A 21,214-nucleotide genomic window follows, 5' to 3' on the forward strand; every position below is an offset into this window, starting at 1 on the left:
TATCCTCTAGACCACACCACCTAGGGGTGTGAGTGCCTAGGGGCAAGGTGTGGGTGGATTATGATAGGAGATACAGGATTAACCCCTTCCTGCTAAGACATTCCTCCCTTCCATAAGTAGCTTAACTGCCATGCTTCAGCATCTGGGTCCCCATCCATCCTGTGCTCCCGTGTGCAGCACAGTGCATCTGAGCTGGGCAGGGACAAGCAGGATGTGTGTGGCATTGAGGGATTCATTGGGAACATGCCCAACTCCTACCTTGGCAAACAGCCTTGGAAAGTAATTGCAGTGCAGGCCACCATCAGAGATGTGCCAAGGTCACACTGCCGATTTCTTCTCCCTCTGAGCAATGTAGGTGAAACCTCTGCAGCTTCCAAATGATACGGAGATACTGGAGTGCCCGGCCCAGCCTGGGAGCTGCACACCGAGCTGACTCTTCCTGCTCTGTTGATCCCCTCCCTGCACATGCTGATTCTGGACCCCAAATCCGAAGAGCGGCTTTGCTGGCCATTCACTTTGCAGGCCCTTCTACCACTACATTGGCCTTGCAGCGAGTGGTAAGAAACCTCCCTTCCACTGGTGATCTCAGCAGACCTGACTGGGGATGCCCACTGGGTCCTACGGTGACCCTTCTCTGGCTACCAACCCGATCCAAGCAGTGCAATCCCCTGCACTGAGCCATCCGGGGGGGTTGGAAAAACCGGTTCCCTGAGCTCAAGCCCTGGACACTAGGTTTTTGCTGGGTGCAGATGCCCGGGTTGGGGAGGAGGAAAGGGTAAAGTGCCGTTTCCTTTCCCAGCTTCTGGCTCTGGATCTTCGCGCGCGCACACAAATGCGATCAATCAAAGCCACACTCACCACTTTCCCCTGGAGGCCTTGGGGACCCACCGGGCCCCGCTCTCCCCGATCGCCCTGCAGAGAGGAAAGAAAACAGACCCATTTGGAATAGCCAGGTCTGTCTGCGCCCTTCTTGTACCACCTGGCTAATCTCTCCACATCACTTCATCCCCGCCTTCCACGCAACCCTCCTTTGCCTGCACCCGTGCTGCCTACACCCCCACCCCCACAGCACCCTCCTAAATACCCAGGAGAGGGTGCAGGGATGCTACCTGGCATCCCACGAACACGGGGTTCACTCCAGCTTGCCTTCCCCTTTCCCCAGGCCTAGGCACTCTGGGGAAAGGGCTGTAGGAGGGGGAGATGGGGCGAGCTTGCATGAGCAGGCTGGGTTCCACACCTGTGCTTGCAATGCCCTCAGCTATTGCCCTTTCCCCATTCCGGTCCCACTCTTCCCACAGGCAGATCCCAGATGCAGGGACTCCCCCAGGGTGCATGGCTGCCAGACACTGTAATAATGTTTGCCCTTCTAGAGTCCCTTTCATCCGCAGTTCTCAAAGCAAGGTACAAACATTAACGGATTAAGCCTCATTACCCCCATGTGAAGGGGTATGGGATAGACCCAGTTTACAGATGGGGAAACTGAGGCATGGATGGGGCAGGGACTTGCCAAGGGTCACACGGTGAGCCAAGGATCGAACCCAGGAGTCCCGACTTCCATTGTCTAAGCACTCAAACACATTCCCACCCAGATCGAGGAACAGAACCCAGGAATCCTCGTTCCTGGTCTAACTATTATTCTCTTACGCAACATGACACTCCCTGCCAAAGCCAGCAGAGAACTCAGGAACTCTGGCTCACATTCCCTTGTGACTTTCTAGACTTACCTTCACCCCGGGGATACCTTGTGGCCCTGGCTCACCTGGAGGTCCAAGTTCCCCCTGAAAAAAGAATCCAGAGCAGGGCCTGACTATTGGACTGTGATAGAACAGCACTGCCTCCTGCCACTCAGCTAGAGATCTGCTGGAGTTACACAGGGGCGGCAGCTGCCTATCACCTCTCTTGGTGCTCAGATGCAATCATTTGCCCTTGGGTGCTTTCCACAGGCAAATCACATGGTGGTGGGGGTTGGCATTCTGTGACTTCCCTGTGCCCCTCCTTGCCAGCTGCACCTGCCATTTGCAGCAAAGCCAGACCTTTAATTCCCCCTGTTTAATTCAGAGCATCAGGGAATGCTAAACTGGACCTATGACCAGGCCACAGGGGCTTCTGGGTCACAGAATTTGGCACTGGGGCTGGGCAGGGCCCACGGGGCTCTGGGTAACCGAGAACATGGCACTGGACCTGGATCTGACATTCTTTTTATAAGTTGGTGTAGGATTAAAAAAAAAGCCACTGAACACCCTGCCTCCTCCATGGCTTTACCTCAGACCCTGGGACCGACACGCAGGGCTTGGAGATGCGGCCAGAGCCACAGCTCCAGATCTTTTGCAAATAGTGAAGGGGGCGGGGGTGGAAGCATCCGATTTTGTTGTCAACTTAATAGAGAGACAAAGAAAAACGAACACGAGCAAAGACGGACGAGAGCGCCCTCGTGCGCTGATGGGACGGGAGCCAGAGAGTCACAGGGATAAACAGACGGAGTCTCTTTACTTACAATTTTCCCAGGGGCTCCGGTGATTCCTGGAAGGCCACGGGCACCTGGTTCACCCTGTCAATGAGCCAGAGACAAGATTCATTGTATGTATTATTTGTATCTTGTTACTGGCTAGAAGCCCCAGTCATGGAGCAGGGCCCCATTGTGCTAGGAGCTGCACAGACATGGAACAGAAGAGTTTATAGTCTAAGCATAAGACAAGTGGCAGACTGACAAAGAGGGGAACCCAAGGAAACAATGAGACAACCATGATAGGCGGTGGGCTCAGCACACCTGTGGCTTAATCATTGCAAAGATTTTGTAGCCATTAAGGCAAAGGAGAGTTTTAAGCAGGGATCTGAGGGAAGATAATGAGGTAATTTTGCAGGTGTTCACGGGGGCGCTCTTCCCCAGTGGGAGGGGCAGCATGGGAGAAAACACAAAGGGGCTTGGTTGGAAATGTAACAAGTGGCAGATGGAGGCTGGCAGCATGGGCCAGACTGGAGTTAGAAATTGACAGCTCAAGAGATGAAAGGTAGGTAGGGATAGGCTATGAGGCCAATTACAAGTAATGTTGGAGGTGATGGAGAAGGGGGAACCAACAGAGGGGTGACATGGTCCAAGCGATGAGCTAGGACAAGGATATTTGCAGCGGGGTTGTATTTATATTTACTGGGCGATTTGTTCCTGTGTGCACAAAGGATGCCATCCCATTCTCCAGAGGTGTACAGATGTAACTTGCAGAGACCATACAGATGGGCATATCATTTGAAGAGAGGGTGACAGTACCAGCATGCTACATAAAGGCTCTTTTCACCCACCTTAACTCCTGGGCCACCTTTGGCCCCAGGTTGGCCTGGCAAACCCTGGGGAAACAAAACCAGATTAGTGACTGCCTGTATTAGTGACTGCCTGTATGTAATGTGCATTTTGGATGGGCAGTTCCTGAGACACAGTCCTGGCAGCTTTGAGATCCCCCTTGAAGGAAGGGAAGTGTCTGATTTACAGGACCTTAGCGCTGGTCAGTGGAATTCAGCCCGCAGGGCAACAGGGTTATTACAGCCTCAAGGAATCACAGACTCATAGAAATGAGGGCTCAAGAGGTCACCTCGTCCAGCCCCCTGCAGAATTAAGGATTGGATTAATGTATAGAGTACACAGGGTGTAGAAGCCAAAAACTGGCAAAAGATAATGAGAAGCCAAACATAGGGACGGACAAATCTCAGAAGGCTTGGATTGAATAAGATCAAAAGTTCAGAGTCTTTAAACCTCTTGAGCTGAAATCTTCTGGCACCAGCCTTCCTGTACAATGAATCCTGTCTTGGACAACCAGGGACCAACAAAACCCAGGTGGCCTTTTGATAAAGGTGGAACAGAATGGGCCGCAGATGCCATAAGAAAGGTTCTCTCTCACAGCATCTTTCCACATCTGCTTCCAGTCCCCAACGCCATCCAGAAGTACCAAAGCAGTGGCAAAAATGGAGGACGAAAAAGTTAAACTGAACTTTTCTGGACTTCTAGAAATGTTTGGTTCGAGTTCTGGACATAGACTTCAACCAGTTTACCCTGTTCAAAATTCAAGGCCAAATTTTAAGCTAGTCTCAACCAAGGGCTTGATTCTCCTTTCACAGACATGTAAATCAGAAGTAACTCCACTGAGACCTGATTCTGCTCTCACTTACACTGTGTGTGAATGAGGAGTGAGTCCACTGAGGTCAGTGCCTTCTGATCTGACTTACAGCAGTTTTACACTAACTTTGGCAGAGTTAGTCTTCATTTACACTGAGTGTAAGTGAGAGCAGACTCAGGATCAAAGTGCAAAGAGGTCTGAGGAAGGTGAAGCAGGAAGAATGATGGGACTGAAATCTCAGGACAATGAACCAAGTGGCATTCCAACTATTGACTACACCAACGTCTGCACCGGAAGAGATGGAGTAACCGTTCAGGTGGGAGTTCGGACAAGACGTGGGCCGTATTTGAGCACCGCTGGATGAGGGAAAAATCAGATCTGGGTCCAAAATTGGCAGCTTAGGTTGATTTGTAGTTAAAAGAGATTCCAGATTAACCATTTCACTGCCGGTCCTCCAGTGCTGCAGCATCCTGCACAACACTAACGCCCAGGGCAACACGGGAGAGATGCGTTACCTGGCGTACCAAGCGCATTCAGCAGCAGGGAAGCAGTTACGGGAGGTCAGCCCCAAGTGAAATGTCTGGCTAGGGATGGCTCTTGTGCTCCGATACTTACGGCTAATCCTCGGTGGCCCGGTGACCCGGGGCGGCCGGGCTGCCCTGCGCTCCCCTGCAAGGGACATGACAAGTCGTTACTGGGAGGCAGCAAAGAACAAAGCAATTGGAGGCAATCGGGGGCTGGCAGAGCACAGCACACATGGGCTGATTTGGGGACAGGGCCCGAGAGCTTCTGCTGCTCCAAGCAGGATGAGGGGAGAGTGCCCCAAAATGGGAGAATTTGCAATGCAGGGGCAGTTATAAGAGAGTGTCCCGGGCAGCCCCTCGCTTGAAATGGCCCCACAGAGGAGGTGGCATGGGCACTCCCAGCAACACAGAAAAACTCTGGGTCCCTATAAACACCCAACCCCACTTGCAGTGACCCCAGTCTGAAGTCACCAATTGGGGGGAGAGTGGGGGCGCTCTCCTGGGAACCATCCATGTGCCACATCAGCATCCATCTGATGATGGTAAACCCCACGGCACTCGTCAGGGTCAAAGATGCGGCGATCCCGGCCCAGGCTGCAGCCAGGAGTAGCAGTGCCCTGTTGTGCTGGCCAAGCGCCCCTGGTTTCCAGCAAGCACTCAACTGACCCGCAGTGCACGTTCATTCCCACTGCCACGGCAGACTGAAGGCAAGAGACTCGGGGGTCTGGGGCTGCCTGATCCCAGCCACAGGGAATCTAACATGGAGCAGGGGAATTAACGGTCTGATCTGTACAGGGGCAAAGAGAGACACTGGGAAGTATGGAGGAGCAACTGGAGACATCCTGGTACTATCCAACCTCTCCCCACACTCCCTCCTGGCCTCTCACCTTCACACCAGGGGTGCCGGGGGTGCCGTCTTTACCATCGATGCCAGGGAGTCCCTGCAAAGGAGGAGAAGGAACAGTCACCATGAGAAAGTTGCCGGGGGGGATGGGGGTGGTGCAGGTTAGGACCAATCTGCTTGGAAGCCCAGATGTGCAGAGCCTCAATGGAGAAGCCAGGTGGATCATGAAGAGAGGATCTGGGGACAGATGCCTAGGGGCTGATGCCCTTTGCTGCAGGTGTGGCCACACCATCTTATAGCAACGTCCTCTCCGTCCCCCCTCGTTGGCAGCTCGCAGGGAGTGGGACAGGACAGAGGGCAGCCCCAAACAAAGAGATGCAAGTGGCTGCAGGTTGTGAGGGAGGGGGAGTGGAGGGGCAGGCGGGGAGAGGGGGAACCCCAAGCCCCTTGGGAGAGAAGCAAATCAGGTTTGATTGAGGAGCTTCACCCCTGAATCCAGAGCGGCTGGTGCAGCCATATGGGCAGGAGCATCTCTGCCAGGCCCTTGCCCAGCACGGAGCAGAGGACAAATGCAGGGGTGCAAGATGCTCTTGGTAAGGCTCTCCGCCTGAATCCAGAGACATGCTGTACTTACATTATCCCCTTTGGGGCCCATTGCTCCCTGGGGACCCCTGAAGCCACGGGCACCCTAAAAAAAAGGAGAACAAGTATTATTTTACCATCCCTCTTGGCTCTGGGGACATCAGCACAACCCTAGTGGATCAGGTTGTAGGTTCTGCGCCCCATCTTTAGGGGGAGTGTTAACTCGTGCAGAATCAAAGGGAGGTATCGCAGCACAGCTGGGTCACAGTGGGGGAGAAAGGAGGGGAGACTGGACCTGATCTGGGGCTAGGTGGCGAACGATTCTCCCAGCCCTCCGCCACCCACCCACTTTGGAGGCCTGAAGCCCCCATGACTGCAAGAATAGGAAACCGAATATCTGGGAGCTGCAGTTCCTGGCGTTCCCAAGCTACCTGCAGAGGCATGGCTCAGGGTGGTAGTGAAGGAAGTCAGGTGACTTGGAGCAATTTCAAACACACAAATCCTTATTTTGATTCTTCCGTTGTCTGGACTTTATCCCCGGGGGTCCTCTAATCCCCTAATCCTGTTTGCATGGGATCTGAGTGGCTGGCATTTCTGGTCACACTGTGGCGGTGGCGAAGACCTTGAATCAGGCTGAGGGAATGGGCTGGTGGGGGCAGGGCAGGGGCACTGCAATCTGCAGACCTCTCGGACCCATTTCTGCCCCATGGGTTGTAGGGGTATTGGGAAAGGCCGGAGGGGTTCGAAGCTGCGAGAGCCTCTCCATTCAGGGAATGCACTCAGCAGCTTTTGGAAAGCTATGTGAAGCCACCAACTTCCTGACAGAGACCGTTTCCTTTCTTGTCCTGGAGCCAAGTCTGGCCACCGAGTTACATGTTGCCAGTGTCCAGTACGTTAACTGACCCTCCACCCAGCAGCTCTGGAATCGGGCTATCACCTGGCTTGTGAAATGAGCTGGTCTTAGGAACGGCAGAGGAGTCCCTACTGGATGTTCGTCCATATCGCCAAACGATCCGCCGCTCTGCTCGGGAGAGGCGCTGGATGGGAATAGCAGCTCAGGGTTGGGAGTGCATTGGCAGAGCTGTTTGGGGGAGCCCAGACTGCGATAGCAAGGGGGACCGTGGGTTAGGACAGAGGGGCATTTGGCAGAGCCATGTGTGAGGAACCGGTCTGGAACGCCACAGCTGGGGGCACATCTGCCCACAGGTGAAGCATGGAACAGAAGCATGAAGCGCTCTGGGTTTAAAGCACTTCTTCAGGGATGTGAAATATGACCTGGGCATAATGCATGGCCACCATACCTGCCTCTTAAACCCCATGCAGACACCTGTGCATGGAGCACAATGAAACAGTTAACTTACGAGGTCTCCCTTCTCGCCGGCTCCACCAGGTGGCCCCTTAGGGCCTTCCTCGCCCTAGGGGAGAAGGGAAATACAGAAAGGCTTAACAGGGCTGTTCCATGCCACAGGCCTACCCTGCCTCACAATCCATCCTGGAGTGTAGACAATGCCAGGTGAGCAGGAACGATCCGAAGGGGAGAGAAGAGCCTCAGCCACAAAACTGCAGATCAGCTAGTACAAGGGCTTGTATTTAACAACAAGACCAAGACAGTTTTCATCAGCCGATCGCCAAAGGAAGTCAATATCATCGCCTCCATTTTACAGATGGGGAAACTGAGGCACAGAAGCAATTTGTCCAAGATCACCCAGCAGGCCAGAGGCAGAGCCAGGAAGAGAACCCCAATGTCCTGAGTCCCCAGGCTGGTGCTCCATCCACTAGGCCACACTGCATCCTGTTTATTTAAACTCATCCCCCTTGTAACAACGTACACAGATGGGGATGAATGTTGCTCCTATTTAGGCCAGTGGATTCAAAGGGTTTGCACAGATGCAGCTGAGAGAAGGGTTTGACTCACAGACGCTTCACTGGGACAGGGGCTGCTGCTGCGCTGGATACTCTGGAAGAAATTGGCACTTTGGGGGCAGTCGATGGTGTCAGGAAACGCACTCAGCCTTGCTTTTCCAGACTGGGGATCTCAGTTTTATTTTGCATGGGTGCCCTGAGCTTTCACTCACCATGGTAGGATCTACCCTTTGGGAGGATAACAACAGGGCTCTCTGCGAGTCAGACAGGGCTGCACAGATGCTCCCCATGGATGCTAGGTGGGACGTGATCTGACACATACATGGAATCATTGCAGCAGCCCAGGAAGAGAGAGGAAAGGACTTACCGGCCTGCCAGCAGCTCCGATAGACCCAACCATTCCTTTATAGCCATGGGGACCCTGAAAAGCAGAGCACAAGTTTAGATTATGGACATGTTATGAACTGTCCTTCCCTAGCACATAGGAGCCAGGTCGGTGTGTGAATTCCCTTCCCCTGATGCTCTCAAACATGGACGTCAGTGATGCTCACTAGGATATTGAAGGCTGGGAGTTCAGCAACAAGCAATGATGATGATGATAATACTCTGTGCCACACACCCTGCTATGGGTCGGATCATTACCCCCATTTTACAGATGGGGAAACTGAGGCACAGAGTGCGACGGGACTTGACCAAGGCAACACAGCAGATCAGCGGCAGAGCCAGGAACAGAAACCAACAGTCCTGACTCCAAGTCCCCTCTTCTGACCACTAGATCACACGCCCCTCCCAGAGCTAGCAGAGCCCTGACTCCCAGAACCCATCACCCTGCTCTAATCACCAGACCCCATTCCATCCCTAGGGTTCCATTCCTTAGAGCAAAGCATGGGAGTTGTTTAACACCTCCCTGGCGTCCTTACCGTCTGGCCCTTTGGTCCCGCCATACCAGGGTAACCTCTCAGGCCTTGAGGACCCTGTCAAAGCAAGAGAAGAAGCAGGATTAGTCAGAATTGGTCAGATCTTGCACCCAAAACAGGGTGTCTCTCTGCGGAACACCTCCACCCAGGAATAAAGTGATTCTTTTTAGAAGTGTTATTGGAAAATACTATTTTAGTGTTAATTATGAAACACTGGCTGAGCCCTCCCCTCCCTGCAAGTGCTGCCAATTTCCACCCATGCCCCTTCCTGGCCAACAGTTTATTATTATTAATGGATCCGAGCTTGCAGTCCTTACTCCAGCAAAGCTCCCACTTGATTTCAGAGGGATTTCACCTGCTTCAGGACTGAAGGATTTGGCCATTAATTACTTTTCCTCTTCAAAGTGCTAGTTAATCATGAATTAATCAGTCCTCCCAACCCCGCTAAGAGTAGGTGTTATTCCCATTTTTGGCTGGGGGAAACTGAGGCATAGAGAGGATTTGCAACTTCCCCAGGCTCACAGAGGGAATCAGTGCCAGGATCAGAGGCACAACCCAGGAGTTCCTGGCTCTCAGGTCTGTGCTCAGACCCCACCTCTGTGGCGAATCACTGTTCCCAATCAATTTCATGGGAGATTAAAAGAAACCCCCCACACACACACTATAGCTGGAAAATTGAGCCTATTGATTTTTCCATTTACTGGTCATATAAAATACAAGCTCTTCATGCACATTTCTTCCCTGTTTATAAACAACATAACCAGGATGATACATTCCTGTGTTCTCTACACAGGTAGTGAGAGGAACTTGCTTGCTAACTCCCCCTCCCCCCAAGATTTAGGAAAGGAAGGGTCATATAAAGGATTTGCAGAGGTGACTGGATACAGGGAAACATATTGCAATGCACCGGCTGCTGGCCATATGCACCACTGCCCTCTACTGGGTGGAATCAGAACATCTCAGCTGTGTGTCAGAGGACGTACACCGCAGTCAGAGATTCTCCTTTAGTGAAAGTGGCAGGACTCTACATTTGGAGCAGGAGAATATGCCATGGCGGTGGTGTGCAGCACAGTGACAAAAGTGAATGCCGGGAATGTGCTACACTGGGAGAAATATGTTGTCAGCTGGCTCTGAGACGCATTTCACTTCCATCTATCTGCCTCACTGGTTAGAGGGGGAAGGCAGAGTCCTCTCAAATTCTGACGAATCACCGTGTTGTATTCATGCCTCCTGAGGGAATGTATTTGCCCTCTCAAGTCTTCCCATTTCTCCAGCTTGTTTGAGGCAGTGCCTGAACAGGAAGCCCAAAGTAACAACAGAATTCCATATTCACGGCTCACAGTATTAGCACGACTGTAAGACACAGAGCCAGATTCTGATCTCTGTTACGCTGGCATAAATCCAGAGCACCTCCGTTAACTTCAAGGGACTTACAGCGGCATATCTGAGATCAGAACTGGATCACTCTGTTTTTAATCAAGGAAAAGCAAACTAGATGGCCCCAACGCGGTGAATAGTTGGCTACAAAGCCTGTCACTGCCAAGACACTGGCTCAGATCTGTCCTGGACTGGCAGTGAAGAGACGGCATTACTATTCAGCAGCTTGGATGAAACAAGTGGGAGATGAAAGAATAAGAAAGGAACCTGGCTCCCTGTTGGAACAGCGAAGCATAATAACACATCGCTTCTACACAGCACCGTTTATCCATAGAGCTCAATGCACTTTACACAGCAGAGTCAGAATCATGTATCCCCACGTTCCAGTGGGTGGACAATGAGGCCCAGAGGAAGAGACTTGCCGAGGGTAACCACTGCCTGTGAGCGGCAGAACCAGGAATAAAACCCAGCTTCCTAAAAGCCTTTTTATAGCATGGATAGAGATTTCTTTCCTGGGTGTCTGGCTGGTGAATCTTGCCCATATGCTCAGGGTTTAGCTGATCGCCATATTTGGGGTCGGGAAGGAATTTTCCTCCAGGGCAGATTGGAAGAGGCCCTGGAGGCTTTTTGTCTTCCTCTGTAGCATGGGGCACGGGTCACTTGCTGGAGGATTCTCTGCTCCTTGAAGTCTTTAAACCACGATTTGAGGACTTCAATAGCTCAGATATAGGTGAGAGGTTTTTTTGCAGGAGTGGGTGGGTGAGATTCTGTGGCCTGCGTTGTGCAGGAGGTCAGACTAGATGATCATAATGGTCCCTTCTGACCTTAATATCTATGATTCTATGAATCTATGTCCTGACTCCCAGCCCAGTGCCTCTTTCATTTATCCCCTTAGTGGTAGGCTCAGCAGAGAGACCAAGGACTGCACCAGCTTCAGAGCCAGATGTCCTTTCTCTCCCTCGGGCGGGGTTGGAGGTGTTTTGGTGACACTGTGTGCGGGAACCTCGCCTGTTCTCACTGTGCTGGGTGTAAATAGAAGACTTCGCACTCCAGGGCTGCTCGAGACATCTTCAGCCCCTCCTGGCACTGGCCGGCATGGCCAAATGCCCGTCCAGGAGGAGGAAGCTGGATGGGGGAGCTCTCTGTGGCTGTTGCCTTTTTTCCAGTCCCTGGTTTGTAGAGTTCCTCTGGGCCCTATCCTGACTCCTTCGATTCCTTCTCATGACCGTGGGTGCTGTGGTTACTGTCCTCGTGGGATCCCTTGCTCTGTCCCCGTGAACTACATCCTCATCTTTTCACCCTTTGTCTCCTATAATCAGCGAAGTTCTGGGTTCCGTGGCCCCGCCCTCTCAGGGGGTGGGGCTTTTGTTGGCTCCACCTTGCATCCCAGGACTTGAATAGGCTGCGGAATCCCTCAGCACCGCCCCAGAGGGCCAAGGGAGACTGAGGCAGACTAACCCCCCTAACAGTGAGATGGGTCAGACTGTGGGGAGTAGCTGAGCCATAGGGAGCTATGCTGTGCTGGACTCGGGGGGGGGGGGGGGTCCCTAAATGCCTAATGTGACAAATAAACTAATCCCCTGGGCCATGAGTCTAGGTCAAAAGCACCAAGCGATAAGAACAGTAAATACGTTACTGGAGGGCCGGGGATGCCTTGTTCTCCGGAAATGCCCATGTCGCCCGGGGGACCCTGGGGGGAACAGGAGAGAGGAGAGACGTCAGTGCAGGAAAGGCTCCGCGAACTGGCTCCGAACCCTGGCCGTTGAGGTCTAAACTGCCCAGAGCCCCTCAATCCCCGCACGCGGGACCCTAGGAGGGATGGTGATGGGGGATGGGATTTGAATACCCTGGGGAGGATGAAGAGCCAGTCCCCAGGCAGCCACTCAGCGCTGGGAAGAGCAGGCAGCCTGGGACACGCTATGGGAAGCTCCAGCTCCATTTACTGGCCCTCCTGGTGCAAGCCCGGGGGCAGGGACCCCCCTCTTTCCCCTATCCCTCACTCTTATTCCTCCTAACCCCCAGTATCCCCTTCCTTCTCTCTCTCTCCTGGTGCTTTTCTCTCCTCACCCATCCTTACTTTCTCCATCCTTCGGTCTCTCTTTCCCTCCAGACCCCCTCTCATCTCCACACAGGAGAGAGCAGAGATTCCCCCTTCCTGTCCTCCCTCCCCCCCACCCCAACCCTTCTCCATCTGACTGGGACGCCTGGTAAGGAGAGCTGTACTCACCGGCCTGCCCTGTCTGCCAGATTCCCCGAGGGCACCGGGGCGGCCTTTGTGTCCCTAAAGGAGAAAAGAGATGGCAATTAAGGCTCCCCCGAGTCCCGCACTCAAAGTGATTCCCCCGGGGGCGCACTCAGCGTCTGCCCTGTAAATCCCCCAGCTGTGGCGTATCACGCACGCATGGGCAGGTACCGCAGGGCGTTTGCACACAGGCAGAAGCTAGGGTGGGCATTTTTCTGCTGCAGCCCACCGTGTCCTTCCATCCACGAGGACAACAGAGGGCAGCCAAGGACCACAGAGGGCAGCAGTAAACAGCTCACCCCCGGGAGACTCTTCTACCCAGCCCAGGAGGTGGGGGTGCTGCAACCATGTATATAGTGGGGATGCTGAAGGCGGAAACCATGTAATTTGGGTTGTTGTTACTACTTCAAGCCAGGGGGGCACAGCAGCACCCCTGCACCCCTAGTTCCCGCACCTATGCCAGGAGGGGGCTGTGCAAAGCAAGCAGGGCTTGGGGAGCCTGGCAGAAGCACTGGACCCTTTGGAAGCTGCTCTCAGATTTGGAGGTGGGGGCTGGCAGGAGTGCGGAGGGGAGGTCCCCAAGCCTGTGTCCTCAGTGTAACACGCTAGCCAGCTAGGGGCCGGATCCTGGATAGTAGTTTATGCATCCGCTACGGTCTCCAAGCTAAGAGAGAAGCAGACCCTTTATGTCCATACAGCACCTAGCTCACTGGGGTCCTGGTCCGCAACGCAGGCACCTAGGTGCTGCAATAATACAAATAAGAGCTCAAGAACTCAAGGCTGATGTGTTGAGGTCCCCGGTTCAACACCTGGGTCAGGGGTGTCGTTACCTTACCTTCAGTCCCTGAAGTCCCTGGAGGCCTTTGGGCCCTGGCGGGCAGTTGGTTGGACACTAGTGGGTGGGAGAAAGAAAAGGAGCTTGTTTTAATCAGAAAACAGTATTAGGCTGTAGAGAAGCGGCACTTGGGGTGCGCCCAGCATTGGGGCTTCGCGTGAGTGGAGCTTTTCCCGATAAAGCTCTTGAGGGAAATTGCAGAGTCACTTGCCCCTTGCAGGCATTTAATTCCAGGCCTTCCTCGCCCTGTATTATTAGCACAGCACAAAGCAAATGCTCTGCACATCCTTCCGCCCCCGAGATTGAGCCCGCCTGTCTCCTTCTGGGGCGGGGGGGTCTGTGCTGCTCCGTGAAATCACACGCAGAATGCAGAGTAGGAGGTGACCAGGGAGGTGGGGGCGATCCCAGGCAGCGGGGGGTAGGGGAAGCCTGAGCCACAGATCCACAGCCCTCACCCCTCAGCGTGGCAGACCTGCCATCACACACTCTCCGAACGTTGATCTGCCTGCCACTGAAATCAACAAGAAGTCCCGCCATTGACTTCACTGACCATCGGACTGGGACCCTTGGAGAGATCTAGCCATGAGTCAATAAGAGGGCTGGGGATGTGCAAAGAGAGCCAGGCAGTCACCACGAGAAATACCCCCCAGGAAGTAAATATTTTCCCCCTGTGCATGGCATGGGCCTGCCTGCAGGTCGGAGGAGGCCCACCCTAGTGAGGACAAGAAGGAAGGCAGGGAGCCACTGCCGGGTTACAACGGGGACACCCAAGCTGTATAACCAGCCACCTGCCAGCGAGTAAAGGACTGGGGGCAGCCCATGCAGCTGGGGCAACTCAGAACTGGCTCTGTAGGGACAGACGTGGCTCTGTGAACCCACCCCAGGGGCCCAGTCGCACTGTCAGCCCCCACAGCAGGGCCTGACCTGGTTCTATGAGCAGCCCAAAAGGGACCTGGCATCTCTAGGACGCTGCCCTAAGGGGACACACCTGACTACATGCCAGCCCCAAAGGAGAAGCTCGGCTCTGTATATACACCAGTCTAAAGGGCAACCATCTGCATATGGCACATGAAGGGAAAGGCAGGAGCTGGCAGATACAATTTGCTCCCAGAGGTCAGAGCAGGATGAGGCCCAAAGGCTGCAAGCGCTGATGGCCCAGTGAGTGTCACCTTGGCTCCCAGCAGCACAGCGTTTCAAAGAATGGGGCAGCCAGTGCAGGGAACATCACAGCTCTGAAGGAGTCTGAGCACTAGAAGTTGCTGCAAAACATCTCTTCCCTGCTACCAAATGACACTTGTTAAGGCATTTCCCAGGAATGAGCTCTCAGCTGCTGTTACACTGGGAGGGTCTGTTAAAAGCCTAATGTAACTGCAGTGCTTACCAAGAAATCAGCACTGCCTTCCAGCCCTTGGATGTGTCCTGGGGGGCCCTGGAATGAAATAAAACCATCAGGCGCCCTAACATAACAGTAACAATACACAGCTTTTTAATCTCAGAACAGCTTACAGAGGTGGGTAAACATTGCATCCTCCTTTATAGATGGGGAAAGTGAGGCACAGAGCAGGGAAGCGACATGCCCAGGGTCACACAGTTGAGTCATTGGCAGAGCTGGGACTAAAAGCTGGGAGTCCTGGCTGCACGTCTTGTCTTGCTCTAACCATAAGATACCCTGTGTTCTCAGAGCAGGAAATAGAACCCAGGAGTCCTGGCTGCCAGTTGCCCACCATTGGCCCAGGCCACAGCCCTTGGAGCATTTCCATCTGCAAATAGTCCCTTGGGAAACCATGCAGCTCACATCTAGCCCAAATCCCAAATATTAACCTTAATAGCTGACTGGTAGAACACAGACCTTGCTGTGATTTGTCCACAGTTTAAATGAAGAGGGTTTAATCAGACTAGCCCCAAACACTGGCCCATCTAATCCATTAACCCACCTCCCTTCATACCAGCTAAAAGTTTAGCCAGGTATCCCACTCCTCACCACTCCACAAAGACTCTAGCAGCCTGTCTAAGGCAGTGCCCAATTCCTGAGGTTCCAGAGGGACTGCGCACAGGGACGTTTCCTTCCTGACCCTCACAGAGATCAGCTTTACACCCTGAAGCATGAGCCTTGATTAGCTCAGGTCATCTCCACCCCATGCAGGTGGCTGCTGAGCAGGGTTCAGCAGTGCATTACAGGCCTGATCGGGGTGCTGAGTGCCTCCCTGGATCAGGCCCTTAACCACCACTTGCAGTTCTGATTCGGACTTTCTGATGCATATGGATTCTGTCCAATCCCGGGGCCTGGATCAAGGACTCTCCCTTAATCCACCCTTCACGCTAGGACCTCAGATGAGAAATTCCAGGGGAGATGGGTTAATACTCACAGGTTTCCCAGGGGGACCTGGGGGGCCTCGTGGTCCATCAGGTCCAAGTTCACCCTGAAAAGAGGCAACCCCAAAATAAAGTTAACATGCAAAAGGCTGCAGTTACTAAGAGAGTCAGGTCAGGGAGAACAATGCAGTACCCCTGAGGGGGGCTACATAGCATGGAGACTGCACTAATTCAGTCATTCATGGGGCTTGAACCCGTGACTTTCAGCAGCAAATGCAGCTGCCCCTACTTCTTGAACTGAAGCAGTAACTTGCGTAGCAGCAAGCAAGTAGCCCCCTGAGGCCAGCTCTTTGAGAGGGCTGTCACCAGTAGGAGTTTTTCCATAACGGTGTGTTTCCATCCGGGGGCTGAGCTCCTGCAGCCAGAACTGACCTTTGAAAATCCGGCTCATCCCTAGGTAGGGTCAGAGGAACAAGCCGGTGCATGCGCAGATCGGTGCTTCCTCACCTTAGGGCCCAAGACTCCGATTTCACCAGGAAGTCCAACCTGACCCGCAGGCCCCTTGGAAAAAGGAGACAGTCATTCATTACACACGTTGGTGGATTTCAAAATGTGCTGGTGATAGGACACAATATCCATTGCCAGGGGATCTTGCACAGAGCAAAGTGCTTTTGCACAAGAAGATTTTAGCCCTTTGCCTAGGACTGAATGTATTAGGGTCCCTCGGGCGCTTGCAGGTAGGTTGTGCCTTCTACGTGAATCAGGCGCAGGCAGGTAGATAGCACCTGCTCTGCTCCTGTGGGCAACAGGTTACCTCCAGGCGGAACTTAGCTGCTGTGATGCTAAATGTATCTGTTACACCCAGGTAGAATGGGAATAACGGGGCCATCTGCTGCTGAATGCAGCAGCCATATACTTGCCCTGCTCTGGTTTTAGGGGAATAATAATGGGCCAGCCGTGAGAGCGTTAATGTGACTGTATTTACATTGTTCCTGGGACTCATCTCTGATCCTTTAGATCCACTCCAGTTATTAATGTGCAGGCCCAGACTAGGACACCGGAGGTTAAATCTTTCCCATGGCCAGGGAGAGCCACAGCATTGGGATCGATGCTAATGGGAGTCATAGAATCACAGAATATCAGGGTTGGATGGAACCTCAGCAAGTCATCTAGTCCAACCCCCCGCTCAAAGCAGGACCAATCCCCAATTCTTGCCCCAGATCCCTAAATGGCCCCCTCAAAGTTTGAACTCACAATCCTGGGTTTAGCAGGCCAATGCTCAAACCACTGAGCTATCCCTCCCACCCCTGAGCAGATAAATTCCCCACTCACAAGTTGCTGAGAATTTTTTACTTAAAACTCCATTCTGCCCCCACCCCGTCCCAGCCAAAGACACAAACCAAGCCGCGGCAGCACGGCACTTACAGGAGGTCCTGACAATCCAGGGCCCTGAAACAAAAAGAAAGTTATAATGGGCTGAAATTCTCTGACTCAGAGACAACACTGAGAAAACACAACAGCCCCTTTGCCCACCCGGGGCTGGGGGAGACATGCAGGGACTCCATGGGGGGGTCAGATTCTGGTTCTCACTCTATAGAGAGCAAAGGACATGGGCACACCCTGCTCCCCATTACAGAGCAGTTCCACTGGCTTCAATTTCATTGACCTGCCACTACGCAGGAAGTACAATCGCTAGCTTCAATACTCGGCTGGCTCCCTTCATAACATCTGAGCACCTCGCCCTCAATGTATTTACCCTCCCTACACCCCTGAGAAGTAGGGCAGGGCTATCGTCTCCATTTTACACATGGTAAAGTGAGGCACAGAAGGACTATGTGACTCACCCAAGGTCACAAAGAGAGTCGGTGGCAGGGCAGAGAATGGAAGCCAGGTCTCCTTCGTCCTAGGCTAACACCCTAGCCACTGGGACATCATTCCTCTCAGATTGAACTCAGCCCAAGACTGTGTTAATTTTCTGGGGGGAAGTCTCTACAGGGCAAGAGTGGGAACAATATACATCTCTTCTGGCTTGCCTGCTCCTTGACCTTCCCTATAGCCCCGTATTCCTTGCTGGAGGGGGAGAGCTGCATGCTGAGGGTCCCTCCATGCACGGATCTCAGAGGTACCGGGGGCTTCCAATGTTCTTGCCAAACAGGGGGCACTGCAGGGGACAGCTGCCGTGGGCCCCCCGGGGATCTTCGTCAAAAGATGCCGGAGGTTTGGACAGCTCATAAGAACGGGAGCAGGGCGGTAGCGGCAGTGGGATCTCCCTCAACGAAGGCCACGTTAGTGATGGGGGAAGAGTGTTTAGTGGACAAAGCCACAGAGGTCTGGACAGCTTGCGTGGCCTCTACGACCTCCACAGAGCAACAGGGACCAGCTAGCCACCTCTGCTGCAAGAACCAGCTGGGGGGTCTCAGCCTGGTTTCCAGGAGACAAGCGCTCACAGCACAAAACCACCCCTGTGACGGGCACCAGCACTGGCCGACCCTCTGGCTGGCCCTCTCAGCAGGCAGGCCAGAGACTGGAAGGGCCAGGGACACTGAAATCCCCTCTCATTCTAAGCTCAGGGGTGAGGCACAGGGAGAGGGGAGCGTCGGGAAGCCCGTCGCAATCCTTCCTCCGGCGAGGTGGGCCCGTGTGAGCCTACCCATGGGGGAAACTGAGGCACAGAGGGGTTTATTGGCTTGCCCACGCCTACAGAGTGAGCCTGGGATTAGAACCCAGGCGTTCCCCGGCTCCCACTCCCAGGCCACTAGGCGACAACAACAATAGACTTCTCTGACCAGCTGATGTGACAGAAGCTGATACTCACGGGGAGTCCCGGTGGCCCTGGCAGTCCAGGCTGGCCCTGGCAGGGCAGAAGAAGAGAGTCAATGTTAGGTCAGGGTGGGAAATGGGACATGGGGGGCAGGGGAGATTCATTTTAAAATGTGCATCCAGGCTCACTCCATGGGCGGAAATCAGCAGCACCTTCATTGGCTTCAAGCAGGGCTGTGCAGACGGTCGGCTCTTTGGGGCGGGGACTGTCTTTTTGTTGTGTGTTTACACAGGGCCTAGCCCATGGGTCCTGCTCCTTGGCTCGCACTGGGGAACCTAGGGGCTATTGTAATCATAATTAATAGTGCACAGGAGTGGAGGACTGGTCTCCCTCTGGATCGGATTCAGCTCCCGTTGGCACCAATGAGACTCTCCGCTCGTTTCAGGAAGCTTGCCCACATCTCACTGGCCCAATCAAGCCCTTGCTCTTGGGAGGGCCAAAGCTCACCCCCAGGGACGTCTCCTATTCCGGACACGTACAGGGCTGGGTAATGGGGCCTGATCCTGACTGGGCCTTCTGGGTGCAATGAGTAGGGTGGCTTCTTATCTCACCTTCGTGTTGGTCTCAGCCCAGGATCCTGGCCTATGGCAAAGGTGAAATCCGTGAGGCTGCACCGTTTTACACCCGTTGAGGGCCTGGACACACCTGACTAGATCCCATATATTCCCTGACCCCAGCACATGGCTAAACTGGGCATCCACCCAACAGGCCTCACCACCCCAACCAACTCCCCCTTCTGCGCCCATCTCCTCTGGGAGGGAGGGACAAGACAGCGCTGGAGTTGGAGCTCGAGAGCCCCAGTCACTTACTTTAGTCCCTGGCCTCCCGAGAGGCCCTGGTTCCCCCTTTGCGCCAGTCAGGCCCTGCGGGAGGAGAGATGGCAGACAGTCATTCTCATTATTAGACCCTCTTCCCTGTCACTTCCCATTCCGTTGGGCTCTCCATGCAATTGGATTTATGCTGGGGTTGTTTTAGCCACCTGGTTTGCTGGGTTATTAACAAGCTACTAAGGGCTCGTCCATCTGTTCTGAAGACAAGAGGCAGCAAACGTTGAAATGTTGCTTTTGCCCTAGATCTAAGTTGTGGTGCCACGAAACACAGGGAATAAACCACCGTCCCGCCTCTTCACAATGCCACTGCTGCTGCCCATCAAGCCTTCCTTCTTTTCAAGCCAAAATTAGACGGACCTAGCTACTCCCTCGTGCCCTGAGCACCGCAGTTAGGTTGACCGGACCCCAGTGGTAGACACAGCTAGGCAGACAGAAGGATTCTTCCATCGAGCCAGCTACCGCCTCTCGGAGAGGTAGATTAATTACAGCAACAACAACAAAAAAACCCATCCATCAACGCAGGAAATGTCTACGCCACACCGGTACAGCAGCCCAGCTGCAGCGCCACGTACTGTTGACATGGCCACAGATTTCAGCTTTTTTGGCATTTGCCCATGACACAAGCTCAGTGGGCCAGATCTCAGAGAAGGGACTTTGCCCTCGGGAGTGCTGCATTCCCATCCCACGGGGGAGTTCCTCTGCACTGAGACCTTAGTGGACATTTGTCCACATCAAAGAAGGCACCGAACATGAGCAGGCTTGGTTTACAGGTGTCAGTCATGTGAACAATCCCAGTGAAATCATTGCACCAAATTCTAACCACATTTACGTCAGTATAAATCAGTGGAGTTACTCTGGGTTTACACCACTTTATGAATGAGATTGGAGTCTTGCTTGCAGGAATTTGTTCCCCTGCGTGAGGGCTGCAAGATCAGACAGAGAAACACAACACACAGCAAATGACTTGCCATCACATCATTCCTGTATTGAAAATGAGGCTTTTAGTCTCTTGCTGAGACAGAATGCCTTATAACTGTCTGTGTGTGTGTGTGTGTGTGTGTTTTCGGATGAGTGGGAAGCTCCTATTTATAAAGGAAGAAGGGATATAACAGTCACTGAGACCAAAGAATTAAATTTCAATGCCATCACTAGGGCAGGTGAGAGGAAGTTACAAACCAGAGGTCCCATCCTGCAACCCTTCCGGGAGCAAATCCTTCCTTGGGTGAGCAAGGATTATTTGTGGGATTGAGGGTTTCAGGATCAGGTCCTCAGAGTGAAGAACCAGCCCAGCTCCAAAGGTCCCCACTCCTCCGCAGCACAGGGAACGAAAATGGTATAAAATAAAAGTTAGAAAATAATCAAATCAAGTGTCCTTTGTTATTGAGATAAACACTAACTTGGTGTTCAGATACTGCAATGAGATGGGACGGATAGATATGTGACTCTGGGTGGATAACTAGACAGATGTAATAATATGCATAGTCGCATCTCAGTTACACCAATGTAAATCTGGAGTTACTCCAGATTTACACCAGCATGGGCCACTGAGATCTGAATCTGGCTCACTCTGAGGAGGTTTTCATACCCACCCCTGACTGTTTGAGCTACACACTTTGCAACGTCTAATTCCTAGCTCTTTGTAAAGCACCCTTACATAGCGAATATGAAAGACTCTCTATTCAGCCCAATTCTTTTCTATTTTATTCTAATAATTGAGATCTGTAGTGGGAGGATTAGTCTGGATGAATAAAACATTGTTGTAATAAGGTTTATTATTCTATTCATTTATTATTGAAGGCATGAATTGAAGTCAACAGGTTTAAGAAATCGCTTCCAATTGCAAAGTATATGTATATATATGGGACTGTATACTTTAACTGTGTTTGTTTCTGCCTGTCCGTAATAGTCTGTGTAGCTCTGCCTCTCAGCCACAAACACAACTGCCCTCCGGAGATACATACCC

At 52.9% G+C, this 21,214-nt stretch overlaps 1 protein-coding gene across 1 annotated transcript in view; it reads right to left on the bottom strand.

Moving 5' to 3' along the window:
• Nucleotides 1–21,214, bottom strand: part of COL9A2 (collagen type IX alpha 2 chain) — a 40,984-nt gene that overhangs the window by 10,979 nt on the left and 8,791 nt on the right. The window contains exons 5-23 of the mRNA XM_073317498.2: nucleotides 19,231–19,284; nucleotides 18,416–18,451; nucleotides 17,026–17,049; nucleotides 16,108–16,161; nucleotides 15,654–15,707; nucleotides 14,669–14,716; nucleotides 13,288–13,344; nucleotides 12,438–12,491; nucleotides 11,847–11,900; nucleotides 8,837–8,890; nucleotides 8,284–8,337; nucleotides 7,415–7,468; nucleotides 6,106–6,159; nucleotides 5,515–5,568; nucleotides 4,719–4,772; nucleotides 3,295–3,339; nucleotides 2,495–2,548; nucleotides 1,725–1,778; nucleotides 859–912 (exon numbers count right to left, since the gene is read on the bottom strand). Of these exons, the coding sequence (XP_073173599.2) occupies nucleotides 859–912; nucleotides 1,725–1,778; nucleotides 2,495–2,548; nucleotides 3,295–3,339; nucleotides 4,719–4,772; nucleotides 5,515–5,568; nucleotides 6,106–6,159; nucleotides 7,415–7,468; nucleotides 8,284–8,337; nucleotides 8,837–8,890; nucleotides 11,847–11,900; nucleotides 12,438–12,491; nucleotides 13,288–13,344; nucleotides 14,669–14,716; nucleotides 15,654–15,707; nucleotides 16,108–16,161; nucleotides 17,026–17,049; nucleotides 18,416–18,451; nucleotides 19,231–19,284 (966 nt within the window). The remainder of the gene's footprint in view (nucleotides 1–858; nucleotides 913–1,724; nucleotides 1,779–2,494; nucleotides 2,549–3,294; nucleotides 3,340–4,718; nucleotides 4,773–5,514; nucleotides 5,569–6,105; nucleotides 6,160–7,414; nucleotides 7,469–8,283; nucleotides 8,338–8,836; nucleotides 8,891–11,846; nucleotides 11,901–12,437; nucleotides 12,492–13,287; nucleotides 13,345–14,668; nucleotides 14,717–15,653; nucleotides 15,708–16,107; nucleotides 16,162–17,025; nucleotides 17,050–18,415; nucleotides 18,452–19,230; nucleotides 19,285–21,214) is intronic.

This window comes from Lepidochelys kempii, chromosome 19 (genome assembly GCF_965140285.1).
Source record: "Lepidochelys kempii isolate rLepKem1 chromosome 19, rLepKem1.hap1, whole genome shotgun sequence".
Lineage (NCBI taxonomy): Eukaryota > Metazoa > Chordata > Testudines > Cheloniidae > Lepidochelys > Lepidochelys kempii.